This window comes from Bacillus rossius, chromosome 11 (genome assembly GCF_032445375.1).
Source record: "Bacillus rossius redtenbacheri isolate Brsri chromosome 11, Brsri_v3, whole genome shotgun sequence".
In the NCBI taxonomy this organism is placed as follows: Eukaryota; Metazoa; Arthropoda; class Insecta; order Phasmatodea; family Bacillidae; genus Bacillus; species Bacillus rossius.
This window is the reverse complement of record NC_086338.1, coordinates 53,524,649-53,552,639: the sequence shown is the minus strand read 5'-3', so window position 1 is coordinate 53,552,639 and position 27,991 is coordinate 53,524,649. Positions and strand designations below refer to the sequence as shown.

Genomic DNA, 27,991 nt, shown 5'->3' with positions numbered 1-27,991 from the left:
AATTCAGCCGATATTGGTATGTTTTCAGGAAGGGATGCCATAGCAACCACCGGCCCAGGAAACAATATGCTCCGCACCTCTGACTGACACACAGCTGTCTCTCTAACAAAACTTGTATACATATTTTTATATATGTAACGACTTTACGTCCAATCACTCAGAACTAATATTTGTGTTTCTTTGTTTCTAAATCATAATGGCCATTGTCATTAACTATAACAAAATCTTCACCTGTAAATTTTAATGTTATCTTTGCATGTAATTTGTTTTGCAGCTTTTCACCTTATTTTTACGTATCAGTGTTCTTAATTTACTCTCACTAATTGATTTTTAACTTGATGACCAAATTTTATACCCGCTGGCTTTATTCTGTACATTAAGAAGAAATTAATAGGATGTGTAATATAATGGGTGAAATAAAATGTTTGGCTGAAGCTGATTAGTCTCTTTTTCACAGTGAGCGACAGAGTGTGGAGCATTGACTAGCGTAGTTGGCCTGTCGTAGTGGATGCATACGTATTACAGTTACAAGACACAGTGCTTGGTATTGTGGTTGTCGGTAGTCGGGCCAGAATGAGACAGATTAGTCTGTTCTATGAGATTTGGAAGGAATCACAAATCTGAAGTCTGTATTTGCTACTTGGATTTAAATTTCAGTACTTATGCCGAAAAAAAATTCCTTCACCTCATAACACGGCAGCGCTTGATTTTCTACTGCCACCCTGTCGCTCTATTGTGCATGTGTTGTGTGCGTCTTCCAGTCGTGTCTGTTCCCCTTCCAGTGGTTCCTACAGTCCTAGACGTTGCCTACGCGCTTCTTTCCTTGGCCAGAGGGTTCCTTATGGGTTCCACATCTTTCTGCTTATGTTTCTTGGCTTTTCCTGGCATTGCTTTCTGTCTCAAAATCTTCGTCTTCTGCGAGAGGGCTTGAAGATGAACATGATTTTGTAGGGAGAAGAATTTGGATGAAGACTACAATCTATGTTAAATAAGAGAGTTGGTCAGACAGTAATTTGCCTAGCATGGAGATGGTGAGGCCTAGAGCTGTGAAATTTGGTATGAGTATCCCACAAGACAGGCGTATTTCCACATTGATGTGCTTTTTAAAATTTGTTTTAGTTCTTTTTTAACTTAACTTTTTGGAATTTCCATTCACATTTTCCCAGTAATCTGCATGGCAACAGCTGTTGTATTGTTGATTCATTTACTTTCTGACTGCAATCTAGTCTTTGCCTTCAAATTGACACAGCATTGGTTAAGTAAATGTGAACTGTTGAATTCAAGATTCACATCTTAGATTTATATTATTTCTTCCAGTTATCTTAGTTACAACAATATTTTTTTTTTTTTCATAAGTTGGTTTTCAACATTTTCTTTTTCTTTTTGTTTGAAGCACATCAGTGGCATATCTACAAAGAGGGGCATGTATAATGAGAGTGCAAGAGTGTTCTATCTGTTGACTGCAGTAGCAAAGCACAGGTACATCAGCTAGTTGACAGTGTGTGTGATAACCTGGGTGGATGGGTGGGAGAGAATGACACATACAAATGCCAAACAAAAAATTAACTTAATTTTAATATCACATGGATGGCCTACAACATGTTTACTGTGATTCAAAGAAAAAATAATCATAACTGTAAAAAAGGTTAACAACCACAGCTGTTTTTTTTTTTTTTACAGCAGTGAAGTACCATTAACATTTCGGTCACAAATGATCAAAATCAATGCCATGATTAATGAAAGACTATAGTATAAACAAAATAGATTGAGAAATTCTTGCGGAAGCACATGCAACATATTCTATCATTTAAAATAAAATTTTTATTGCAAAACCGCATATCCATATGATTTTCTGCAACAATGATTTTTCTTCCAAAAGCACAAGTTTTTATATGTTATCATTCCTTTAAGCAATAGCAGGTTAACCAAACTTGGAGCATGAAGGAACGAATTGATTGATTAAAATTGACGAAATATTCGTGCCGTGTAGATTTCAGATCGACCACTTCACATATTGGCTAGCTGTGAACATAAAAATATTGAGTATGAATACTTCAGTACAAAATATTTCTAAATCCATGTAATAAATCCCGTTTATAACAGACAAAATTGTGGTTGGTATAATGATACTAACTCCAGTTCATACATTACTATAAATAAGGCTTTAGCCAACTGCTTCCATTGAATATTAAAACATTACTGGTAAGCACTGAAAGACGATGGGTTATGATTTACAGTTGTGCATTAAAATTAGAGCTCAAAAACATAATGAAAATAAGCAGTGATTAAGTTAATGACCGGGATCTGAATTCTTTAAGATAGGTGTTAATTTAATCACCGCCGAGTGAGCTGTTACTGTAGCTACAGCACAGTTCTTGGCACGATGAAAGCTTTCTCCAAAGAAACCGTGTCTCCAGGAAGAGAGGAACTTGCCGACGGTCACATCCTGTCAGTTCGACACTTCCTTCCAGGTAAACACCCTCAGCTACTCAACGCTAGGGTACCTAGAACATGAACATCAGAGTTACCAAAGTCTGCCGCTTGTTGCTCACAGGGTAACACCTAGTCCTCTGTTGTTCAGCCTAGAAGCCTTGATCGTCCAGTGAACTCGAATCAGGCACACGGATGTGTTAGATATTGGGTCTTGCAGGTAGTTGCCACTCGTACAACTGTTCATCGGGCAAGAGTAGTTCGCTCGTCCGAACCAGCCATTTTACTACTCGTGCCACGCCCCTGCTGTCACCTTACTTTAGCTTGGTGTTACTTGTTCTTCATTATTAACTCATTTCTCACCTCTAATCAACTGCGGACTTACACCAGGAACCCTCGGTACCGGTGACATCAATGCCAAGACCTCAATGATCCGTAGTGACGGGGCTTACTGCTATGACAACGTTGTCCTTCAGTCAGAGCTTCGCTGGGTCACTTGTAGTGGCGGTGCGGTGTGTCTCGCTGCTGCAAAAACTGGGGTTTGTATCTCCTACCAGGGGCAACAATCTTTACAACCAGAGTATTCTTTCTTCCACTCATCCAAGCTGTGCGGAAAGCATACACACCGGTACTATGTAGCTGTCAAATGAACGAAAACCTTCTTATTCAGCCCCTCTAAAGCTTACGGGTCGCATAACCCACAGGCGAGCTGAGTTGCCCTCGGTCGAGGAATTGCTGTGGGTTTTGTCCATCCAGGGATGCTTCAAAACACACTTTGTACTTGCTGAGAGAAACTGTAACGGGTGGGTGGAAAATACCAGTTACGCAGTGATGGCCAAGAGAGGCAGTCTGCGACATCTTTCAATAAGGCCCGCTAAAACATTCTTCTGATGTCATCAGGTAAACATGAAGAATTATTCGTTAGCAAACACCGTTACAAGCACAATATTGAAAAAATACTGAATTATTTATGTTTCATCATGTGCTTAATATAAATATTGGTTACTGTACTGAATAATATAACATAAAAAAAAATATTGTATATCATTTAACATAAATTCTAATGCATCTGCCCTGCATCTGCCCCTCAGATTAGTTTCAAAAATCGTATATGATCCTCTAAAAAAATTGTTGGCCATGACTGCACTACACACTCGAGAGAATAAGTGTTTCGCGACATTCGATGTCCCAAAACAGCAGCTGGATACATCCTTGCTTTTCAGTCCTCCGCCCCACATACTCTCCCCTCCACGGAGACAGCAGTTTGTCACGCTGTTCAGTGAGCTCAAGCAACAACACCACATGCATGTTAAAACCAGGTTGTCAGGGGAATAAAAAACAGTGCGGTGTTGTTCTTTACAGATCTTCTCAAGGAACAAAGAGAGAGATGGAGACAAGGTAATAAACTCAGAGCAACAGTTTTAAATGCCTAATGTAGCAAGTTTGAATCTGGAAACGAACAAGGGGCTAACTCCAAGTGTAAACACACTTGAATAAAGATCTTTCAATCGAGAAATTAATCTGTTAGATGAAAAATTGTTTGAGTAATGTGCTCAGTTCATCTTTGCTTATCATTGCTAATAATTATTATTTAAATAATTATGATTTGAAAGATCTTTTTACTATAAAGTGCAAATTATCTGTACTGTAGGCCCTGAATACATCATGCAGATCTTAACAATTATGTTAACAATTTTATGTGATAGGAACTAAGCAAAGCTACAAATAAATAATGTAACATTGCTATAGTGTTTGCAGTACAGAGCAAATGACACCCACTGTTGCCAGATTGATACTACCCGGCTTGTTGACATGAAAATTATTATTTCGTATAAGTTTTATAATTATAATAAGTGTTAGTTTTTCATTATTCTAAGACCATAAAATAGTTATTACAGTTGTATATATCTACCAGTTGTTATTTCACAGGAGAAATGGTTTGTAGCAGTCCATCTCTATTGATAACAAGGCATTTTATTAAATGTGGCCTATGACCACACAGAGCCTAAATTTTTAACATTAAAAAGATATAAAATAAGTTTGACAAAATCTGTCCAAACCAAGATCACATATTTCAGTTTTTCCTATTAAGTATGAATTAAATATCAGATGATCAATAAGTAAAATATAGTGATACAAACTTCATATTTCTCTCACTTGTTACAAATGGTTTAAATAGTAGAACTAATATTGCTACTTCCTCATGATAAGAAACTAATAAAAATTAAAACATGTATGATACAGCATATTCACAAAAATTTGTTTTTAACCATTTATAGCAAGATAATTGAACTATGACATTTGTAACACTAAATAATTGACCAGTTACAATTCCATGGTGGTTATAATTTGAGAGAAAGTCGGGAAAGTACATCAAATATAGCCCAAGCCTCTCTGAACCAATATTTTTTAAATCTTTAACGTTGACGAGTGGCCGACCACCAAGGTGGTCAAGGTTCGACCCCTGGGACGTGTGGCAGACGTTGCAACGAGCCAGTCGGTAATCTCAGGGTACTTCATTCCCTCATCTCATCTCGTCTCTAATGACCCCTCGTGTCGACTAGGTCGCCCAATGTGCCCGGGCTTCACGGCGGGGCTGGTGGTGTTCCCAGGTGCCTGGCTTCCTGGACGACAACTTCAAGCGGGAGAAGTGGAGTGAGCCGGACATCAACCACACCGCCTCCTGACTGGCGGCGGTCGACATCGGCGCCCGCTGATCGCTCATCACGGCTCCCTGGGAGGACTTGATGGTTTGTGTTGTATCGTGTCGCAGCAGTCGGAGGTGCGAGGCTTACCCTGCGGCTGGGTTCTTTTATTACTGTATGTTCGTGCACTGTGTTCTGTTCCACTTTGACTACGTGCGTCCCCCTGTGGTTGACGTCACAGCTCTGCAGGTGCTGCAGTTTTAAAGTTTTTCCAGGCGAGCTAGAAACAGTTGACGGATATCTGGACCGTGAAAAAAAAAAAAAAAAGTATGCATCTCCGTTGGTTAGCCATTTTCATTCCTGTGAAAATAGTGTATGATAACCATTAATTCATAGCCAGATGCTTCAGTTATTTTTTAGGATGTAATTAAATGGTCCAGTCAAACCACAATGAGTCATGTGTTTTACGATGGCTCCTTGCAAATGTCTCTCTCATGTTCTAAAATTTTGGGTGAATTCAGGCTAAAGAAAAGACTGCTTTATTCATGCCATGTGATTTTTCACAAACTTCCTTCCAGTAGGTAAGCATGCAAGTGAGTATGTTGGGCAGTATCATTATAACAAAACATGTTGATAAAGTTCCGCTGTACTGAATAACTGAAACATCCTGAGTGTACTCATGACATAGCCTGTGTAGAAAATTGTCTTAGTATAAATGCTGAAGCTTCTGGTTATGTTGTATCAATATTTTAGCTACACTATGTGTACGTGAAACTTGAGTTAAATTAAGTTAACAATCGTGTATTCATACTGTAGCCAGTATTTTACTAGAAACAACCTGTCCACCGAGTTGCATCGCACAGACTATTTGTATGTACAAGATTAGACAATGAATTGCAATAAAACCAAAATAGCATCGAAAAGCATGCCAATGCATCATATAACACCAAAATGGTTATTACACCTAAAGGGCAGAAATGCAAATAATCAATAATGAATAATTTCAAGCAAAATTAATTCAAATCACAAAAAAAAATATTTTAAAGTTTTAAATTTAATGACTTATGTAACCAGCTTGAAGTTTGTACCAAAAAGTATTATGTAAATATATTGGAAAAAAAAATTAATTTTACTTTGTTTGAGCTAGCATCACTACTCATTATTTTCATTCCTTATATTCTTACATTTTCAAAACTCAGAAGCACTAGTAGATTAATTTTTATTCCGAATAGTTCTTCTCTAGACATACATGATGTACATTTCCATAACATATACAGTAGAACCCGTTTATAGTGAACCCGCCTATAATGAATTCCCGTTTATTGTGAATTTCCGTCTCGGTCCCGGCAAAATGATGTGAGGTTATGTATTAATTTATTGGATATAGCGCACAACTTTTGTCAATGTTGATACGTTTTCCCGTGTACCACGAACAAATTTTGCCGACATAATGCACATTTATCTCAAATATTTTCATATAATTAAAAGTATTTTCACAAAACGTCTATTCTGGATCACATTAACGTTTTTCTCCGCAATATGCTACTCGATTGTCCACTGTTCATAATATAAACAAGTCGTAATCGAGTGGCCTCGGTAGGCTACGTGTAGCCAGAAATGGTGCTCAGTTTGGTGAAAATAAAAATAGTTCTCCCTGCATAGTTAAAGAATGGGCGAACGCGTGTACATTTAATAAGTTATCAAAATTGAACATAAATTACCGCCACACAAATAAGTATGTACATTATAGCAGCAAATTCAATATTTTTACGTCTCATTTTTATCGTTCACGTTTCGGACATTTTGATCGAGTAAGGTTCGTAAGACTACCACTAGATAGAACTCTGTGGACAAAATTTTTCCATAGAAAGTAAGAAATTTTCGTTCCAGCTTTAACAACTGCGATACTAAATGATACGTAGTGATCTTTGATGCGCCAGACTCGTTATTTTTCGTTTATTTACTTTTGACGGTAAAAAGAATTTCGTGTTATTAAGCTGCAAATGTGCTTCAATAAGAAATACGTACATAAAAAAGGGTGAAAAACGCGTTAAAAAACGTAAGGCATTATCTGTGCGAGATAAACTGGACATTATTAAAAAGGTAGACTCCAACCCCACTGTCCCGCACATGTTAATATCAAAGGAACTGGGAATTGCAACATCCACATTAAATACAATATTAAACAAGCTGAACAATCTTCTTTCTCAAGCTGCGAATACGTCACAGAGTATTAAACGCCTGAAAAAGGGAAAATACGCCGATGTCGAAGAACCATTAAGAGAAAGTTTTTACATGTGTAGTGTATTAAAAATAATATCTGCATTTGCTCATAAAACTGTTGCTTTGAGTATTTCCATTCGTTCTTTTCTTGGCTTAGGCCTATGTGTAGTTAAGATTATGCTTTTGAGTATGTATTGCCAATATAAAAGTTTTCCCAGATATAAAGTTTCCCCTCTATAGTGAACATATAAACTGCTCCCTTCAGATTCATTATAACAGGGTTCTACTGTATGTAATAAGTATCAGTTGAAATTGCACTATTTTTGGTGATGATATTAATATCTTGGTGCAAGATTTCTCAACAAAATTAAGTATATTAATGAATAAAATTAATTTGTAAAACCAAAACAATAAGAAAGAAACACTCATGTTAAAAAAAAAAATTATCTTTAGAAAGTAAACCATATAATCTTGTCTCTTAATAATTCACTGTATTTCTTTCGGTACTTTAAATCAATGTACGGCGCAGCTCGGTTGTCCAATCACTGTTGTGTGTGTGTTCCCAACTGTCGTGGAACCACCTCTTGTTTTGTAAGCTGGGCTTGCACGGCATGTGGCTGGTTTCTGGACCATGACCCCACAGCACAGGGCTGGTCAGTTCAATAGCAGTGTCAGACCTGCCAACTCTCACGATTTTGGTGTGATCACGATTTTGGTGTGAGGCTCACGATTTTAAGGTCCATCTCACGCCCTCACGCCAAGTAGTGTTTCCTCACGATTTTTCGGGGCCCCAAGATTTTGTTTGTAAAAGTCACAAAACAAGTTTTACGAAAGCTTACAGGAACAAGTTTCCATCAATACTCGAGTCACGTAAAGGAAGCAATTTTGCGTTTTGTAGCGTGTGCCGTGCTGATTTTTCTATCTCGCATAGTGGAAGAGGAGACATTATGAAACATGTCGCTACATAAAAACATAACTAACACGTGAAGTGTATTGCTTCCAACAAAAAAATTAATTTTGCTGTGAACAGTGATAATAGTGTTACACGAGCAGAAACGTAATTTTACATCTTTTTTAGTTGCGGCCCTGCATGATCACTACACGACAGCGCTAAATTACAACTAAATTAAATCTGCAACCTATAATTTGTTGAAATAAATTTTGAAGCAGAGACCACATATGTACAGGTATGTCACTTAAATTTAAAGATTCTCATTTGTTGTTTTTTAAATCTAACCTGTATTAATGGGCCTGAAAATTTTTATCGAGGACCTCATGATTTTTTAAATCTGAATGTTGGCAGGTCTGCAGTGTGTTATGTCATCACACTGACTTGACACGGTAGCAGTGAGCCAGGTTTATTAAGATAACAGTAAAACCCTTGAACAGTGAAATTCAAGATATAATTGTCCAGAAAGATTATTCATGGAGGTGCAGATAGACATATCTTTATCTATCATTTTTTTTTGTGTTTGACATGTGTGATGCTTAGCACTTTATGTTGCATGAAAGTTTTCTCTGAGGGAAATGTCAACAAATTTTTACCTTGTAGACTAAATTTCCAGTGAAAGGAAACTATCGGCAGAAAAGCAAGGCAAAGTTAACTTCAGCATTACACAATTAACTAGTAGATTTTTATGACTTCTAAGTTTCCATTATGTGTAAACAATCTTTTGTGACTACAGAAACTATATAATAATAAATCCTTACTTTGCAATATTATGTTAGCAAAAATGGGAAAACTGCACATATACAATTATAAAATGTTTTGAATGAGGGGGTTAATAAATATGTTTATAGAAATGTAAATGCTTTTAGTGGTACATTACTTAACTTTGGTTGAAATGAAAAAAATGCTATAGCAATCACTATGGTACTTGTGTTCTAAACATTGTATAATGTTTAATTACTATGATGTCAGCACAAGAATTCCCTTGTAGGCACTTTGTCATACAAAATAAAATAACACAGAAGAACAAAGTGAGCCAATGATTACAAGACATAGTAAATGCAGGCAGCAAAAAAACCTGGACAATGCAGCAAACACAACGTTGAAGATAAACCAGTACTACAGGAAACATGTCGATAGCACTGATGAACACAGATTTTCAATGACAACAATTACAATGTTTATTGTTTATGTAACTGACGTCTGTTCCCATCATCAAGTACAAGCTGACTGGTATTAAACACTGGAAAACTATGAGTTTTTTGTATGTAAATGCTTCTCTCTTTGCAGGCGAAGGCTTACCTATTTGGCCATGCACAAAAGGTTTGATATTATTGGTAGGGCCACGATTATATGGTGAATCGCGAAATCGAGAAATTTTCCGCGAAATTATATGGAAAATGCGAAAAAAATGATTTTTAAGAAAAACCGCTAAATAACGCCGAAATTACACAATACAAGTCTCTCATATTTTAATGTGAAAAGCTTGATAGACAAGACTTGCCCAGGTCCTGGTTGATAAGCTGGAAGAATTTTCTGCCTTGCATTTCTACATGCTTCCTCTAATCAGCTTTAGGGCGCCGTCGGGTCAGCGTGTGTGTTAGTGAAGCGGGATGATAAGAGCGATGCTCAATGGTAGTTCTAGCGCGGTAAAACCTCTAAGTGCAAGGCTCTGAACTGGCGCGCAGTCATCTCGTTCCCGTCAGATAACTGTGAAATTTGAGCGGTGACCGTAACATTATATGGCGGAAAAATAAAGGTGTAATGCATTTCCCTCTGATACTTTCAAGAAATTTGTAACGGGTTTCTTTACACCTAAAACTTAGAAAACATGCCTTTTAGCCATTTTATTTCCTCTAAATCCTCTTGCTCCCATATCAAAAGAACCAGTTGGGCATTAACAAATTCTTAAATGCTTTTCGTAAATAGACTCCCGTCTGATATCTAGTGTAGTTTGGAAATCACGTAGGTTTTTCGTGCCTATGCGCGGCACACGACTGTAGTTGCCATGCGTCACGCGCCGAGAATGTTGTCCGGCAGGAAGGGCGAGTATAGTTAATTTGCGGTAAAAATTAATACTTTTACGGCCCTGCTAAATTTTTCCATTAAAGAAATTTTTAAGTTTCAGTGATTTTCCAGCAGAAATAATGTTGTGTAACTAACAAACAAATTGTATCAAAACAATTAAGGGTAAATGGCTGTCGCGGAGACCTTTAAAAAATTTTCATTTTACCAGAAATGGACTACACAAACCTGGCTTTCGTCGCACACATTTTGGAGAAGGGGAGAAAGAATATTGACGGTTTCACATGCCAAAGGACGATGAGGGAGGAGGGGGAGATAGATACGATGGTTTGTATGTCTGAGAGGGATGAACCTTGATGTCTGAACAAGGGAAGGGAGGTGAGCCGTATGATGTCATGCATCCGCCGCCTGGCTAGACGATATTCCCGCGCTCCCACTTTCGTTGCACAAGCTACTGCTGCCATATTTTTAAGCAGAATGTCAGATTATTTTTTTTTCTCTTCTTATACGAACATTAGTACGATTATTATAAACCCACACAAAATATATGCTGCATGTTAAATAATGGCTTTTTATAAGCTTTTATTGTGATTTTACAATTTTTTCCCCAATTATTTTTGTTTCAGATTTTTTTTTGACGGTTCCTGAGAATGTATGGTACTTTTTAAGAAAAAATGTTGAACCATAACATTAAAAATGTTGATTACATGTGATACTAAACAACACAATAGGCCCAACTGCTATTTTTTTTATGTAACAATCGTGAAATATATTGTGTAAGTACCATGAATAGCTTAAAAAATCCATTTTTTTTTTTTAAAGACGAAATGTGTGGTTTTAAATGACGAAATCATGTTCAAAATAAAACCATATACTCTTGGCTCTAATTATTAGTTGAAGTAATGCTGTGAGGGTTCTTGGTTTGGAACATATTTCTGTAATACATTGGTTTATTTTTTAATTACAGGTAACCATATATTTTTTAATTTATGCTTTGTTGACTGATAAGAGTGCTATTGCTGACAGTAAAAGCTAATTCCTTTTAATTGGGTGCCTGCATTTAATTTGTTTCATTATCAGCTCACTTTGTTCATCTGTGCTATCGTCCATAATACATATTAAGTATCCATTTGTCCAACATGAGACGATTCAGTATATTTTTCTGTGAATTTTGTTATCTTTTATTTTCTCATGACACACTATTGCAGTTTTGCACTATTTATGTCCAAATGAATGAATTAAATCAAAATTCCCCACGGCATGACTCATTTAAAGAAGATAACTTTGTAATATTTTTTTTGGATTGTGACAGAAAGTGTCAATGTGTGTGATAGCAACAGGGTGGAGTTACAAAAATGTCTGATTTGGGCATCAGATGCTTAGTGTACTACAGAAACTGTAGCTAGTAAAAGACAGTATTTAATGTACTCTCTATTAATATAGAAGAGAATTTCATTACTAAGTTGTTACAGGGATCTCAAGTTATTGTACATCTGTAGTTTTTTGTTTGAATGATGCTCTGTTGAACAAAATGTTCTGTGTCATAGAAAGATTTACTATCTATCTGGAACCATTTTGTGTTTAGATATGGTTCATTTTTGTACTTGAAGTCCCTGTAAGTACTTAGTAGTAAAATTCTACTGTTTACTTTAATGTTTCTGCTTGCTTGTTATTGTAATATTTATTAAAGAGGAAAATCTATATGATGTTACCTGAGTATGGTTCATACAGTGAACTAAAACAAAAATGATGTAATAAGAATGAATGTTATTAAAAAATTTTATGTATTTCCTGCAAAGTATTAGTGTATTTATTTAACCTGCCACCAAGATCAGTCTCTGAATTCTGTTTTTAGCATTTAAATATCCTGTAAAAATTGTGTAATATCTGAACCCTAAAGTCAATCTTTAATTGTCTGGTATTGTTTCAAAAAAACTACCATAATTCAAGTAGAACAAAGAAATTTCAAAAAAAAACTATTAGAATTTTCTATAAATGAAAGAATATCCCTTATTATATAATTTTATTGTTATTAGTATCAAATATTTGCAAAAACCATAGCACATTTTTTGTTAGGTGGAGTAATTCATAAAAATAAAACCTATTCATGGAAGTACGTGTGTTTAAAAAGTATAGTAAATTAAAGGACGCCAAACAATATAAATTAATTAATCGTGCAACAAAATTTTTTTTTTTAACTTTAAATAGACAAAAACCGTGACCCGAAAGTTAGCCAGAACCAAAACACAGCTATCATTGCTAGTACACACTAATCACGAAAAGTGCGGGCTATTAAACGTAGTTAACTCAGCACTAGACACAGCCCGCTATCAATATTGATATTCAACTACATAAGTGCACTATACCGGAATCAACATAACCAAAAAGTGGTACACCGCGACGAACAGATAAAGATTATAACTTTTGAAAACATCATTATTAAATAAAATTAGTAATACCCAAATTAATACATTATAACGGGTTCTACTGTGTGTTAACTGGAGATTACATGTTATTAAAATACTCGACAACTGAAAAAATATCTCAAAACTTCTGGATGCTTCCGGGTATCCTACAGCAATATGAATTTTAAGTAAAGAAAATCACTGAGACGAAAGATTTTTTTTATAGAAAGCTATAAAAATTAGGGATGGGAAATTTTCAAAATTTTCGATTCGATACCGATTATCGAGTCTTGTTGCGATCATCGATTCTTATCGATTATCGATTCCAATCAATTAGGTTAAGTTATAGATTCTCATTTTCGGGATTGAAGTATAAGTTACAATGGAATCAGTAAACATACTTATTGAATACACTAAAAAAGCATTTTTCAAAATAATAAATAAATACTATTAAATTTAACACATAAAACAAAACTTTACATTACTTGAAATAAAGAAATTGAAATTACTATTCTGTAATGTGTAATGTGTAGGGCAAGCATTATTTTTTATGTGGATTATGTTTAATCCAGTTGAATATGTAATTTTGAAAAGAGAATACGTAATTTAGTAATAGGTCAGTAGTACTAATAAAAAGTGAATTGTCGTAAAGTCATCAAAATACTAACAATTTCATTGGAATACAATTTAATAAATAGTATATTAATTACTAAATGTACAATCATTAACATTTATCAATCAAACTTTAAATAGCCACAAAAAGTTGTGATTATTAAAAATATTGTAAAAAACCAGAAACTACCAAATTCAATCTTTATACCTTTGAAATAAATGACAACATAGTGAAATATCATAAAAACAACACTTTTGACAAAATAAAATTGAAAGTTCTTAAAATAATAAATGAAAACTGGCAAAGCATCTTATTAGATCACAAAGTCTTATTAGATCCTAAATTCTTATTAGATCACAAATTCTTATTTAAAAAAACCAACATTTTGACTCGTTCAGGATCTAAACGGTTCCGTTTCTGATCAACAATCAGTCCTGCAGTGCTGAATAATCGCTCGGAATGTACAGTTGAAGGTGGAATGCAAAGAAATTTCTTTGACAGTTTTTTTAAACATGGGTACTTGGTATTTTCTTTCCAATACTGGAAAACGTTGGTACTTGAATTTTGAATAGGTTCTTCCAAGTAAACATTAATCTCATCTTCAACTGATGCGATGTGGCTTACACTTGGGGCAGTCTTCATTATGTTTGAGTAAAATGTCCACATACCATGGCTTTCCATTGCTTGGCTGGATGTTTGCGGCACAGACTGAGAGAAAAGCAACAAAATTTTCAAAATTAAAAATTAAAAATGAACAAACAAATGTGTCAACATAAAACAGCAGAAGTAGACAAATAAGAATACACTTAATGAATTACAAGGAAATTAGCACCTAACTTACCTCAGTTTCAGGTTGTTTCAAACAGATAGTTTTTCTTGCTTCTTCAATCAAAAAAACTTTCGCTTTTGTGACATTACCGTCCTGCACAAAAACATGGTGTTTAAATCGTGGGTCCAGTAATGTTGCAACTGCGTACAACATATTCTCTTCAACATCAGAATACTTCAAAGTTATGGCAGCAAGCATATCATTTTTGATGCCCTGTACACCTGATCCAGTAGGTGCTGGTTTCCTTAGCTCTTCAGTAGAACTGTTGATTATAGGTATGACTTCTGAGGCTGTCACACACTGAGTACTTACAGCCAATGTTGCATGGTTGAAAATACTTAAAAGGTTTACTACATTTGTCATCAGGTTCCATTCTGCTGATGAAAAAGTCACAGGTAACTGCAGAGTTGCTGATGCTAAAGAAACAGACTGTTTTTGCTCAAGTAAGCGCTGTAGCATATGGAGAGATGAATTCCAACGCGTTGGTTCATCCTGGATAAGTTTATGTTTTTTCATTTTCAGCGTGGCTTGAGCCTTCTTTAACTCTTTTGTCGCCTTACAAGAATGTTTGAAATGGCCAACTATGCGACGACCGTTGGCAATCAGATTATTTACATTCTTGTTGTTCAGTAGCCCTTCCTTTACAACAAGCTGCAGGGTATGTGCTAGGCATGGCAGATGTTCATATTCGGATGATTCTAGGCCAGCAGTTATGTTCCTGGCATTGTCTCTTACAATGGCAACAACTTTAGATTGCAGCTTCCATTCTTCAAGTGTTTCTGTGATAAAATTGCACAAATTGTTCCCTGTGTGAGATAATTCAGGAAAGGGAATAACCCCAATGTTGAGGTGTTGCAAGACAAAATTGGAATCAACAAAATGCACAGTTAGACCAAGATAATCGTCATTGGCTGTTGAAGTCCACATATCTGTTGTAAGACTCACATGTTCAGCTTCGTCCAACTTTTTGTTCACATTTTCCCTACATTCTTGGTACATGTGTGGTACAACAGTATTTGAAAAATGTTTTCTGCTGGGCAAAACATACCTAGGCTCAAGGAATTTGACAAATTCTGTGAATCCTCTGTCTTCAACCATGCTAAAAGGACGATTGTCTAAGCACATCATTCTACCTATGTGCTGAGTTATTGATTTTGCACGAGGATCAGTGGACTTGAATTGTGCAGTTTTATCAATAAATGATTGTAATGTAGGCTGGTATTGACTTTTAGGAGTTAGCCTATACTGGTTTGGTGTTCTTGATGAAATATTCGTTTGGCCAACTTTCTCAGCATGCCTCGGGGACACTGAACCGCTGCCTCTCGATGAATCAGTAGCAGTAGGCCTAACATCTGAATTTGATGACAATGGCAAGGTTGTCTCTGAAGAACAATTTTGTGCTGAACTATCATCTATTTCATTTTCTTCAATCTCGCTCAATTCCGATGAATGTAGCCTTTGTTTCTTCGTCTCATGAACGTAACTCCCATGCTTGTTTTCGAGATGTTTTTTCATGTTTGTTGTAGTTTTAGATTTACCGCCACGTGAGATTGTACATTTACAGATTTGACATATTGCGTAGCCAGAATTTTGTCGGTCGATGACAAAGTATTTCCACACTTCACTAGACATCACGTAAATAAAAATGTTATTTTACTATTCGTATTGCGCTAACATTACCCAACATTCAAACAAAGAAGCATCACTGGAAACAAAAGCATGTAAGAAAATTTCTACAGTTGCCGTACTGGTAACTTACTGGAATGAAAACGTGTTTCAAAAACGTCCATTGAAATTTTATGTTTAAGTTGCGTAATTAACTGGTGATTTAATGTTTACTGTTATTAAATAAATTACGGAAAATACGTAACTCGTAAAATGTTACGGGCTATGGCCACATTATTCTTGCATTTTATCGTTAAGTAATTGAGAATAAGATCTGTACCGGAAGTTGGCAAACCTGTGAAAGTTCATGTATAGACAAATGCTGGTTAACAAAAAAAATCATTGACGAAAATAAATATGCAACAACGCAAGTGAATAAATATACTAGAAACGTAGAAAACGTGGCACACTTCTCAGTAGAATCTTGAAATTTTGTGCACATGGCTACCAATGTGGGTGTATTCAGCAAGTAAAAGTTGGGCTACAATTTCTTTATACGATAACACTGCGTTAATAAATAAATAACCCTAAATGCACAGTACGAAATCGCCAACCTCCGTTCCCGCTTACGGGATTGTGGCAACTGAGCTGTGGTAAGCTATGTTATATTTCATTTATTATTTATTATATCGTTTATGGTTATTTATTTAGTTGTAAAACTGACTAAAATTACTGCAACGACAGCGATGAACCGCTGCTAGGCAGCACTTTACGTCTACATCCTGCAGAATTTTAATAATCGGTGATTTTCGCCGATCCTCGATTATCGATTATGTATCAAAAAATCGGGGTATCGAAGAATCGACGGATCGACTTTCCCATCCCTAATAAAAATTATAATGCAATATATCACAATGTTTCATTTACCTGTAATTAAAAAAAAATTTAATTTGGTAAACCATGCAAGCTACTAAAAATTCTAATTTTATAATTATTTTATATAAAGCATACAAGTTTCTGAAACTTCCATGTTTTTCTATCTGAAAAAATTGCAAGATGCTAAAGAATTGTATTTTTGTTTCTCCTAGTCCATTTCAGTAAATAGGGGTAACTACTTTTATTATTATTTATTACTATCTAATTGGGAGAAATTTTTTTTTGTGAATAAGACATGGGTTTTATCAGAAATTAAAAAAAATATAAAAGAAAAACATTTCAAGGGATGTGTTTAAACAACTTAAACAACCACACTAAGTTTATATCATAAAAATTTTGGTACAGGTTACCATAATTGTAAATAATATTATTCCCTTCCACACATATAAATATATACATACATAATCTATTATCTCTGTTCTAGTTCATATACAAAAAATAGCTATATTAAAAATCTGTACACAACTTGCCACAAAAATTTTTTTAAACAAGCAAATCCGGAGTCTTGCAAGAATACGAATGTCAGGAATGTTTGCAACTCACCGCACACTTTAAGGGTCTACACTGTGCTGGGCCTACGCGGCAGACACATGTTGTAGAAGACGGTCTTCTTCCAAAAGTTGGCGCCCTTCCAGCCGCACCAGCCCTTGGCCAGCACCTGGTCGATGCTGTCCCGGCCCGTGTAGTGCGGGTCGAGCACCAGGAACCTGACCTCGCCGGTCGAAGCGTCGCGGTCGACGCCCAGGATCGTGTGCGCCAGCTCCCCGCCGCCTGCGGCAAGCCGGGGGCACGTCTCAGATCCCGCCACGCACAAACGTTTCCAGATTGATTCAGGACGTGATTAATTGGTGAATTGTGATAAAAACCCAAAATACCGCAAAGCATGTCAATACCTACACGTAAAACTGAAATGCAAGTTACACTATTTAACACCAAAAAGTAATAAAAAACATTAAATCAGTCTTTGAACAAAACTTAACTCAAAGTACAAAAATTTAACGTCTTATAATTAGAGACCCGTGAATTTCGCGGATTCATTTCGTGTTATGCTAAAATTCAAATAATTATACCTTAGTGCTGCTTCTGTCATTGGTTCACTGTTAAAATGGAGGACTGAGGGACAATTAAAGACCCTCACTCATAGAAATGTCGAATCACAGGCCACCCAGTCGAGACGACTCACAAGACAGCAGCCAATGAACAGTTGGCATTTGCCTGAGTGTGTAGAGGATATTGGAGTCTATCCTGGAGGTCATTGAATCCGCGAAATTCACGGGTCTCTATTTATCATGGTGAAATCATTTAACGTAATTTATTTAGCATTAATTTTGTGCTAAAATGTGTGACCTAAATAGATTGGAAAAAAAATTAATACATTGTTTGATCTTGCATGTCTTACATTAGTAATATTTGTACGTACCATTAATGATGGCACATTCTTCAACACAAAAAATTTTCGATTAATTTTTATTTTTCCGAGTAGTTTCGTTCAAGAAATGCTTCTTACAAATGATTTTACTGCATATGTGCATCTGAATATTCTGGTAAAATAAGCATTAAGAAATATTTTAGTTTCATATTTATTGTTACACCTTGTTCATTAAAAAAGACAATACGTAAAAATAAAAACAATAACACAGAATTCTCCTGTTTTAAAAACAAAATTGTTCGAGGAATAAAGCCATAACATCTTGTCTATGTTTATACTAATTAAGTCACTGTTCGAGCAAAACCTATAGTCATTCAATCAACAGCAATGTGTGTTAACAAAGAGAGGTGTATATCTGTAATGAACTGGTACAATACTTATTTCCCCGGAATAACCAACCCGGTGCACACATTTGAGAACCAATGCTATAAGGTTTGAATATTGTGCCGCCACAGATTTTAGTTGAGAACTGTACACAGGGTGCAGCACGACAATTAATTATGAACTAACATCTCACACAGCACTGTGAAACAATTAGGCCTATATGAATATCAGTTTTTAAGTTTGAATCTTTATTTTGAATAAAATACAAGAACGAATACCAAATTATTCACAAACATGAATATTGAATTAGAATATTAAGAATATTTACTAAATTTTTATTTTTTCACATCATGTAACAACTTCTGGATAAATAGACCAAATAATACTTAGTGAAAGGTTGATTAGGTTAAGTCAGCTACAATAATTATGTGGAAAATGTTCCTTAAATTATTAAATAAAAAATTGTGTTTTTAATTATGCTGCTAACCTAACTTACGTAACCAACCAACCTTTTATTTAAGTTCCTATTTGCCTTATTTTTCAGAACCTGGTGCTCTACGTGTTGATCCAAAAAATTTTTGTGAACTTCAAAATACTGTGAAATCCATTGCAATCCATTTCAGAAAATAGTGTTTACTATGTTTTCTCGCATAATCGTCGCACTTTTTATTCTAAAGTCAAGGTTGAAAAGTAGGGGTGCAACGATTATGCAGAAATTTTTTTTTAGTTAGATAAAGTCATTCATAAAAACAAAACTAATTCATGGAAAGTACGTTTATTTAGAAAGTGGAGTATAAAAGAGCAAGCCAAACTATTTAAATTAAAAAGTCATGTAACAAAAAACCTTTCAACTTTAAATAGAAAAACAAAATCTGTGATCCAAATGTAATCGGAACGAATGCTTAACTATCGCCGCAGTAAGTACACACTCCACAAAAGAGAGCGGGCCATCAGATGTAGTTAACTCGGCACTCGACAGAGAGCGCGCGTTGTATGCACTCGACGAGATATCAATATTCAGCTACGTGTGCGCGCTCTATACGGGAAGCAACATAACCAAACATTAATGATTGCAACGAGCGCTGGCTGCATTTTTATAAGCGGTACACCACGGCGAAGCAGACGAAAAGATGAAGGTTATAAAGTTTAAAAACGTTTTTAAAAGAAAATTTACACATCAGACAACTTAAGTGGAACCTCGTTACTACGAGAGCTGACAACGGCGGCAAAAATTCTCGTAACAAGTACTCGTAATAACCGAATATAAAAAATTAGTCAAATTAGATTCTGGACATTCCAAACAGTCTTAATTTCACACCATAATTTGAAAACGGTGCACTATAGTGAAAAAACATGTCGAATAAAAGTTGTAGCAAATTAAATTACGAATAGAAAGTGTCTCTATGGAATTTTTTGTATCTACAATTGATTTTGATTTAATCACAAATGAAATGGCCTGATACAAAGACCGGCGCCGTTCAAGATCACAGAGGGAAGGTTGAAGCGGTGGGGAAAATAAAAATGTAGCGAAGGAAGAAAGGAAGAGTGTTGGCTGGTCTATTTTTAGATTTACCCCTCCGACGACTTAGGATGGGAAGCAACTGGCGCCTTCAAGAGAAAGAGAGGGAGGGAAAGAGAGAGAGAGCGCGTGTTGTTTGTCACCATTCCTTCCACCCAGTCCGTCTGGCGCCCGCGTAGCCACATAGCTGACTGTATTTGCTGCATGAACATTATTTTTTTAACTGACGGTGTTTTTCCTTTTTTGAAGATGCCATTCAAATCCCTTGTACGTATAAAAGGGCCAACAAGGAGGCAATCGTAATAACCGGTTTAATTTACTATGATATATGTAGTCAAACTGATGCATTACATAACTGTCGTAACAATGAAGGTCTCGTAGTATTCCGTACTTGTAATAATAAGGTTCCACTGTACGTATTTCCGTTAATTAAATAAGTAAGAGGTAATGTCGGAACAAATATTAGATTTCTATTTTAAAATACATCGTTTTATACTGAAAAAATACCCACACAAAGCGCTCGGAATCTAATAGCGGGACCAAAAACATCATGCAACGTTTACGCTAGTTTTTTTTTTAATCCAAATTTTGACTACCAAAAATATGGGTGCGACGATTACATGAGTGCGAAGATTATGCGATAAAAGAGGGTATATGCTGTATTACCAAATGAGTGATTAAATGCTCATATTTACAAAATTTAAACCCTAGTTATTCACAAGTTTTTAATATTAACGTAGCTAGGTAAATTGTACTTTAGTTCAGCAATATTAGAAAAAAAATTTCTACTAATGTCATTTGGAATCTTAAACCATTATTAACATTTTTAAAATATATTTTTAAGTTGCGTCTGTTTCATTACCGATACATACAGCTAGTAAGCTACTACCGTCTCACATGGTGTTATATCGATTGTGACTATAGATTTATACGCCATTGAAACTATGACGTTTACTTCTATTAATGCTAGTGATGGGTCAATTCCTGTTTTTCCCCGGTTCTCGGTTCGGTAACGGTTCTTAAAAATTGGTTCTTGGTTCTCGGCCCTCGGTTATGACTTCAAAAATAAAATAAAGATTACATATTCATGAGGTGTTTCAAGTAATAAACTATTTATTGTTTCGGCTACAAAAAAGCACTAAAAAGCCTGTATCTAGACTTCCATCTTCAACAATTTATTGTTAATAAAACTGAAAAATAATAATTTATTTGTATTTTTTTTCCTCAATGTTTTTGTTGTATGCTTACAAAGAAATGCATTGGCATAATGTTTCAGTCTTTAAAGAGGCTATCAAAACCAATTAAAAGGTTTAGTACAGTTTTCAAGCTACAGCAAACACACCAACCTATTGCAAATGTAATATGTATTAGTGAAAAATAATTCTAAATAATTTAGAGAACCCTTAATTAGGCATCTGCGAGCAGAAGATTTTCACTTCGAGTCGAGCTCGAGCGAGTTTGCTAAAATACTCGCGAGTATCGAGTCGAGTTCGAGTTTTTTTTTTTAAGTTTATTGCACATAAATTTACTGTGATGGAGTAATAAAATGTGAGAACTTTTGAGAAAAATATGGAAATAAAAAAAGAAACCATTATCATTGTTAGCCTACTAAATTAAAAAATTTGATATTCCTAAAGTATTTGGAATTTCTTATCTCCGCCGGTTGATTTGAAAAGAGGAAGTGAAAGAGCATAGAATAAAAGTATTTTCAGATTTTTAGCATTTTTTTTTTCCGCATATACCGTTACTCTACATATTTACCAAATTGTTTAACCTCAAAATTAGTGTCAAATATCTGTAACTTGTCATTAAGTTTAATCAATTTAAAGTAATAAAAATAGAAGCATTTTACTTAATTCAATTTACACTTGCAAAAAAAACTTACGCACAATAAACCTACATGGAAATTAAAGTCTTTTTCAATGTCCTGTAGTCTGAAATATTACTCATGTCATCAAATGTAGAGCTGTACTGAAGAAGCCGATTTTGCCAATATTTAGTTGAATCGGCATTTCTGCCAACTTCCAATACTCTTGTTAATTTTCGACCGATATTACTGAAAAACGAAAGAGACTGCCATAACCTAAAAATCCACGAGTACCCTTTTCACTTTTCGTAGTAGTACTACATTCTTTCAGATCACATTATTTCTTAGCAACATGTGCCAACCGTACATATCAAGATTTAACATCCTTTTTTTTTCAATAATGTTCTTTAATTTTAATATGTCCTAAATAAATACATTACCATCACGGTAAATACACATCTCGGTTATTACGGCAACTATAGTGCAAATGTGGTAACTATCATGCTTCTGCAGTAGTTATGGTATCTACAAAGAATCTTTAGTTCTTTTTATGGTAATTATCTTAAGATAACTATTGGAATTGTACTGTAGTTATGGTACATCATCCATATTTCTTCGTAAGTTGTTGTTCATTTGTATTTTCTTCATATTTATATTTACGTGCGCCATTACTGGCAGGAATTTTCATAAAAATGTTAAACGGGACTTTATATCACACATTTAATGGTGTAAATGATGAGACCCCGGACAATTTAAATGCTTTTTACAGTAAAATGCGGGAAATGTTTCCGCATAAGGCGGGAAATACTTCCGCATAAAGGAGGAAAGTGATACATTAATGCTATGCGGAAAATTATAGAAGTAAAAAAAATTAATCACGGAAATTCGTAAATCCCAGGTACGTAAAAATTATGTGTTCATGTATACGGTCGATCATGTTACATTATAAAGTAAAGGATAATAGTGTTGTAAGACTTTTATTCCGATATAATGAGAGTTTTTTTTCTATAGGTACAGTGCAAGAAAAGCTCGCTCGAATTTCGAGTTGTTGAAAAGCCACGAGCTCGAGTTCGAGTATTACTAAAAAACTCGACTCGAAACTCGAATTTCGAGTACTCGCAGGTGTCTACCCTTAATAAAACTAAAATTTACTATATGTATTTATCTAGCAATTATCTCAAGAAAGCTACATACACCCTCCTTTAAAACACAGGAATAAAAAGAAAATATTACAATAATGGAAATAAATTAAATTGATGGTGAACTTTCAAAGTATTAAAATAATAAATTGTCTACATCGAATTCAGTTTGTTTGCAGTCAAGTCAATTACTGCCACACTTCTGATGGCATTTCTTACACAATTTGTACTGCTTTGCCGGAATAATTATACCTTACAAGTGTCAACAAGCATTTTGTTTGTCCAGTCAATAGTAAAATACATCTACCATCCATACACCACTTTGCAAAAAAAAAAAAAAAAAAAACATCTTTTATCACATGTCCGCGGGATCTTCGTCAACGCTATTACCACTAAAAACAGACGTGCCACTTTCAAAGCAACCCCGACTATTTTCGTATGGGGTTTTCCTATACTGCCGGTACCGGTACCGGCACCGACATTTTAGCTGCGGTTCTTGGTGCCGGTTAAAATGCTGAGAACCGTAGGAACCGAGAACCGAGAACCGGTACCGACCCATCCCTAATTAATGCCCATCTCAACGGACTGTAGTCCATGGCTGTTGACATTTATTTTTTAATTTTTCCTTCCCAATTTTGGTGCTTATGACGAAATGAATATTTTGTTTTAAGTTTGAAATGACAAATATGTCATGTTTATAATTGTTCACGTGATCTGGATTACTGTTTAGTGAGACAGTGGTGAAAAATACTTAACAGTTAATGCATGCTCAAAACGTCACATATTCTTCATGATTTTCATTATGAAGTCACAATAAAAAATTCAAAAATAAGTATTTATATGGCATAATTGACTTAACCTCAAAAGTGAATGTTGGTTCAAAGTGTTAGTACTTGAGATTGAATTTAATACAAATAGTTTATTATTCATATTCAAAAATTTGAATATTCGCACATGCCTAGAAACAATGATACATAGCAGCAGTTGTATAAACACACAAAAAGTATTTGAGGTGGGAATTGGTGGTACTCGGAAATAATAATAATAATAATTTTTAGAATTTTCTTGACATTATTTTGGAAAAATTATGAAAAAGCCAGACCTATATTCACAGGTCCTCCAGTATGCAAGTGCATTCTACCACTGTACCACTTTAGTTTTGCAATAAGAAACAATATTTCTTGCACTACTGAAAATATTCTGTATTAATGTTAATGAATTTCTGCTTTTCAATTTTACAATCATACAAATACATGAACCACAATTATGCTACTGAAGTTTTTGTGCAGATAAGTACATGCTCCTGACCTGCATAAACTTATGGCAGCAATGAACTATAATTTCTATGTCTTATTGTTCTTTTCTTTTTTAATGCCTAATTAGTGGGATCAAGATTATACGGTAAACTGCATGAAAACTGAAAAACATGTCAAAACACTGAAACGCAAGTTAATACACTTTATAACACCGAAATATGTTATATCATGGAATTAAGTAGCATTAAAGAAAACTTAATTAAAATAATTAAAAAAAAGAAGCAATTGTTTTATTATGTTTGAAATTCAAGGAATGTAGTTACTTCTGGAGAAAAAAATTGTGCCAAAAGTGCATGGACCAGAAAATTTAATTTATTTTATTGAATCGATTGGACGTAGTTATGCAAAAAGGAACCAACCCACAATTTTGTTATATTTTTTTTTGAAAATAAATTAAAATAGTACAAGGTTGATCATACCGTTGTTGCTATTATTATATCAGTATTTATACTAGACCATTAAAATTATACCCACATTATGTTATCAATACGAGAATTACAATTTATAATTAACTTTAACTTCAAAATATTCAGAAAAGGTTTCATGTGGGTTGGTTCCTTTTTGCATAACTACGTCAAATTAAAGTAATAAATGCTAGCTAATTTATTTTAATAGTTTTGAAAGTATCTGTGTTCTGGAGCAGTACTGTACTGTGCAACCCCGGGCCGGGGCGCGGGGACGCACCGATCATGACGGGCGTGCCCTGGGAGCGGAAGTGCGCGGCCAGGTCGCAGGCGAGCGCGCCCACCTCCCCGCCCGAGTCGGCGCGCAGGATGCGGGACGTCACGCCCAGCAAGGACTCCAGCACGAAGCCAACCTCCAGGGAGCCGATCCAGCTGCGCGAGCCCGCGAAGGAGGGCGGCTTGTCGCCCATGTCCACCAGGCACTGCTGGATGCCGCGCAGCGACGGCACGGCGCTCTCCGTGTAGCCCTGCCACCTGTGGCCACGCCCCGCCCCGTCCCTCCGTCACACTGACACACGCACGAATTCCTGCATTTATATAATGGACTTTCAAGTGCAATCGCTGTGCGAAATGTGTGACACAACTCGATCACGATCAGCCGTGCCCGTGACGCCTCATGTAAGCGGGTTGATTCGCTACCGGAATTTGCGAGACGTACCTGTGAGTAAGTTTCTAAGAGTTTAATTACACTGGTGCAATGACAAAAATATATATATATATATATATATATATATATATATATATATATATATATATATATATATAAGTAAAATTTTAATCAAAATAATTTTAAAATTGATGCGGCTTGCTCATATAAGAGATTCGTTCATCATTTTTCAATTTAAATTTGATGCAAGATTTATTTTCGCCTAATAGAGCGTGAAAGACCCGAACCTGGCATCTCTGGTTCTGCACATTCTGTACGTAATCTGGCATAAATCGAGTCGCTCACGTTCGGATTGCGTCGGGTGGAATCTGGAATTTTAACACTGGTCTCGACCAGGTAGCATCACTGTGCTGCGCGGTTCTCAGTTCACCCAAGAGTCAGCTGTTACCGTCGGTTTTCATTTCAGCACAGCGTTTCCTATTTTCTGGTGGGTTACATATCATTCTAACCCCGGGGGCTGACGGACATAAACCTAGCTTGGAACGCTTCATGGAAGCTCTTGGGAACCAGCTGGCTTCTTGTGGCGCTACCAACGCAAAAGTTCAGTCACGATCCTCATCTACAGATCGATTGTCTTGATTGCCATTTTCCAAAGAAAATTCCACCAACCGAAAATAAACATTACCCCCACAAGATTCTGTAAAGTATGTTCTGATGTGGGTCAACAGTGGTAAAAAACTGAAGGAAGGAAACTCGATGGTGCAGAGACTGGTTTTGCTCAGTGCGTGCCAGATTGCTTCCAAAAAATTCATATGTCAAAATTTTTATAAACATAAATAAAAATTGTTTGAGTATCCATTTCTTATACTGAGGTGATTACCAGAATTACAATAGCCCAAATTTATTTCAGTTTCAACAATGAAAAGTGAGAAGACTTAAGTTTATGAGAAAATTTATCTTGTACAAACGAGTGGATGAGGTTGACGATCAATAACGAATTGCAAATATATTTATAGTCACAAATTTTTTTTTCTCACTATCCTGATGATTTTCCATTAATAAAAAAAAATAATATCCCAGTATTTTATTGTAATACGTACAGGTATTAATTAAAAATTATATTCTAAAAATTTGTGTAGTAAAGTAACTAAGAAACATTGTTTGAATCTACACACAATACCTTGTTTTAAATCATTAATGGTGGTGTTTGTTTACACATTTCATGAATGTAGGGCACTTATTTTTTTTAAGCTTCAGCCACTTTTAGTTTAGATCATGACAAGAGAATCATTTGCAGCAACTCTGTAGGTGCCAGGAACGCACGGCGTACCGCGGGTTGGTTACTGACGGCGGCGAGGGTGCGAGTGCAGGGCTACCAACCTGAACCACGACACGATGGTCTGCAGGGAGCGGTAGGCGCAGCCCCAGCCGTCGTCGTCCACGCCGTCCTGCAGGTAGTGGTAGTAGCTGTACCGGCCCTGCACCAGCGCCAGGTCCCCGTTCTTCACTGCGGCACAGGCGTGAACGCGCGTCAGGCACAACACTACAGTAGGGAAGCCCACAACTCACGCAGTTTCGGTTCCCTGCATGAATTTCCGAAGATTCCCCAAGTTTTGCGTTTTGGCATTAACGCCACTTCAGCCGCTAAATCAGAAGTTTCCAATGAAAACAAGCATGTTGTGACTGACCTAACCTAACCTAACCTAACCATTCGATTTTTTTAATTTCGATTTTAGAGAGAAATCCGAAGTTGCACGAACGTGGTAGGGAACCGAAGCTACGTGAGTTGTAGGCTTCCCGCTACAGTAGCTGCCACACCCGTCGGCTCGGAGAGCCACACAGATCTCGGGCAGCCCGGCTGGCTTCGCTTCGCACCAAAAAACTAGTATTCACACACGCCTGTGCAAAGCTCTCTTGCATTTGTGGTTCTGTCACAAATATTTTCAACACATGTTTACTGGTGTTAAAGATTATTGGGCAAGTGATAATAATCACAAACACTCGTGCAACTTTTAACAGCAATTATAGCGGAGTCCCGCTAATACGAATCCCGCCAATATGAATGATTTGCAGACGAAAATAAATAACAACAAAATTGAATGGTTAGGTTTTGTATTTTAAAAATTATTTCTGATGTCTTGACCCAATTTCATACTTTTAAAAGTGTGTAGTATAGGCTGAATTTTATGATAATTTAACACATCCGGGTCCATGTTAGAGCTCAGAAATGAACGACGCTCATGCCTAATTCGAACAGACGTTCTCATGGACCGATATGTTGTGCTTGCTCAAGCAAAAACTAAGCTTGGATTGTCATGCATGCTAACCACAGTCGTCCCAGTCCTATCGGTTGAAGCCACATGCCACGTACTGTACTGTTTTACGTGTGAAGTGGTTTCGTACGTGCTGCATCGCGTCGGGGGAATTACTGTGGTTTTGCCGAGGTGGAAATGGCAAAAAGATTGCGCAAGAGTGATAAATCTTATAAACAGGAAGATTTTTATGCTTTTTCTGGTTCTACAGCTCTGAATCTTAGTATGAACTATCGTCTGAATATTCAGACACGATTTTCTCAGGAAACCCTGGCCGGGTATTGTACCTGACTACAATATAAACAAAACTGACGGTTCACATTGATCAATTCCTGTTATGATTCCTTTCAAGGAAAATCAATAAAATGGTGGGAAAAAACTTTTTCCCGTCTCTTTTTGATGTCAATCATAAAT

At 35.9% G+C, this 27,991-nt stretch overlaps 3 protein-coding genes across 17 annotated transcripts in view; 1 reads left to right on the top strand and 2 right to left on the bottom strand.

The window, feature by feature from the left end:
* The window catches only part of LOC134537000 (6-phosphofructo-2-kinase/fructose-2,6-bisphosphatase 1), a 172,912-nt gene extending 166,105 nt beyond the window's left edge, over positions 1-6,807 (top strand). For 4 of the 12 annotated variants that reach the window (XM_063377150.1, XM_063377151.1, XM_063377152.1 and 1 more), the window contains exon 10: positions 29-439. In XM_063377150.1, coding sequence (XP_063233220.1) covers positions 29-43 — 15 coding nt within the window. In that variant the 3' untranslated portion in view covers positions 44-439. Of the gene's footprint in view, positions 1-28; positions 440-3,792; positions 3,829-5,042 lie in introns of those variants that run through there. The other 8 variants (XM_063377147.1, XM_063377149.1, XM_063377154.1 and 5 more) reach the window with 5 other exon arrangements.
* The window catches only part of LOC134536999 (ufm1-specific protease 2), a 38,528-nt gene continuing 11,835 nt past the window's right edge, over positions 1,299-27,991 (bottom strand). The window contains exons 8-11 of one of the 4 annotated variants that reach the window (XM_063377142.1): positions 26,646-26,772; positions 24,879-25,132; positions 17,204-17,431; positions 1,299-2,022 (exon numbers count right to left, since the gene is read on the bottom strand). In XM_063377142.1, the coding sequence (XP_063233212.1) occupies positions 17,220-17,431; positions 24,879-25,132; positions 26,646-26,772 (593 nt within the window). In that variant the 3' untranslated portion in view covers positions 1,299-2,022; positions 17,204-17,219. Of the gene's footprint in view, positions 2,023-2,048; positions 2,505-4,234; positions 5,377-16,937; positions 17,432-24,878; positions 25,133-26,645; positions 26,773-27,991 lie in introns of those variants that run through there. The other 3 variants (XM_063377140.1, XM_063377139.1, XM_063377138.1) reach the window with 3 other exon arrangements.
* On the bottom strand, positions 12,242-16,847 carry LOC134536998 (zinc finger BED domain-containing protein 4-like). Its single transcript, XM_063377137.1, has 2 exons — positions 14,132-16,847; positions 12,242-13,998 (listed from the first exon to the last, which is right to left on the bottom strand). The coding sequence occupies exons 1-2, from the start codon at positions 15,749-15,751 to the stop codon at positions 13,645-13,647; spliced, it is 1,974 nt and encodes a 657-aa protein (XP_063233207.1). The 5' UTR covers positions 15,752-16,847; the 3' UTR covers positions 12,242-13,644.

What these genes read in the sequence shown, in the direction of transcription:
- LOC134536998 (XM_063377137.1), bottom strand. Translation starts at nt 15,751, where the DNA reads ATGTCTAGTGAAGTGTGGAAATACTTTGTCATCGACCGACAAAATTCT. An exon ending in TGAAACAACCTGAAACTGAG is followed by an intron (nt 13,999 to 14,131) that starts GTAAGTTAGGTG and finishes CTTTTCTCTCAG; the next exon opens with TCTGTGCCGCAAACATCCAG.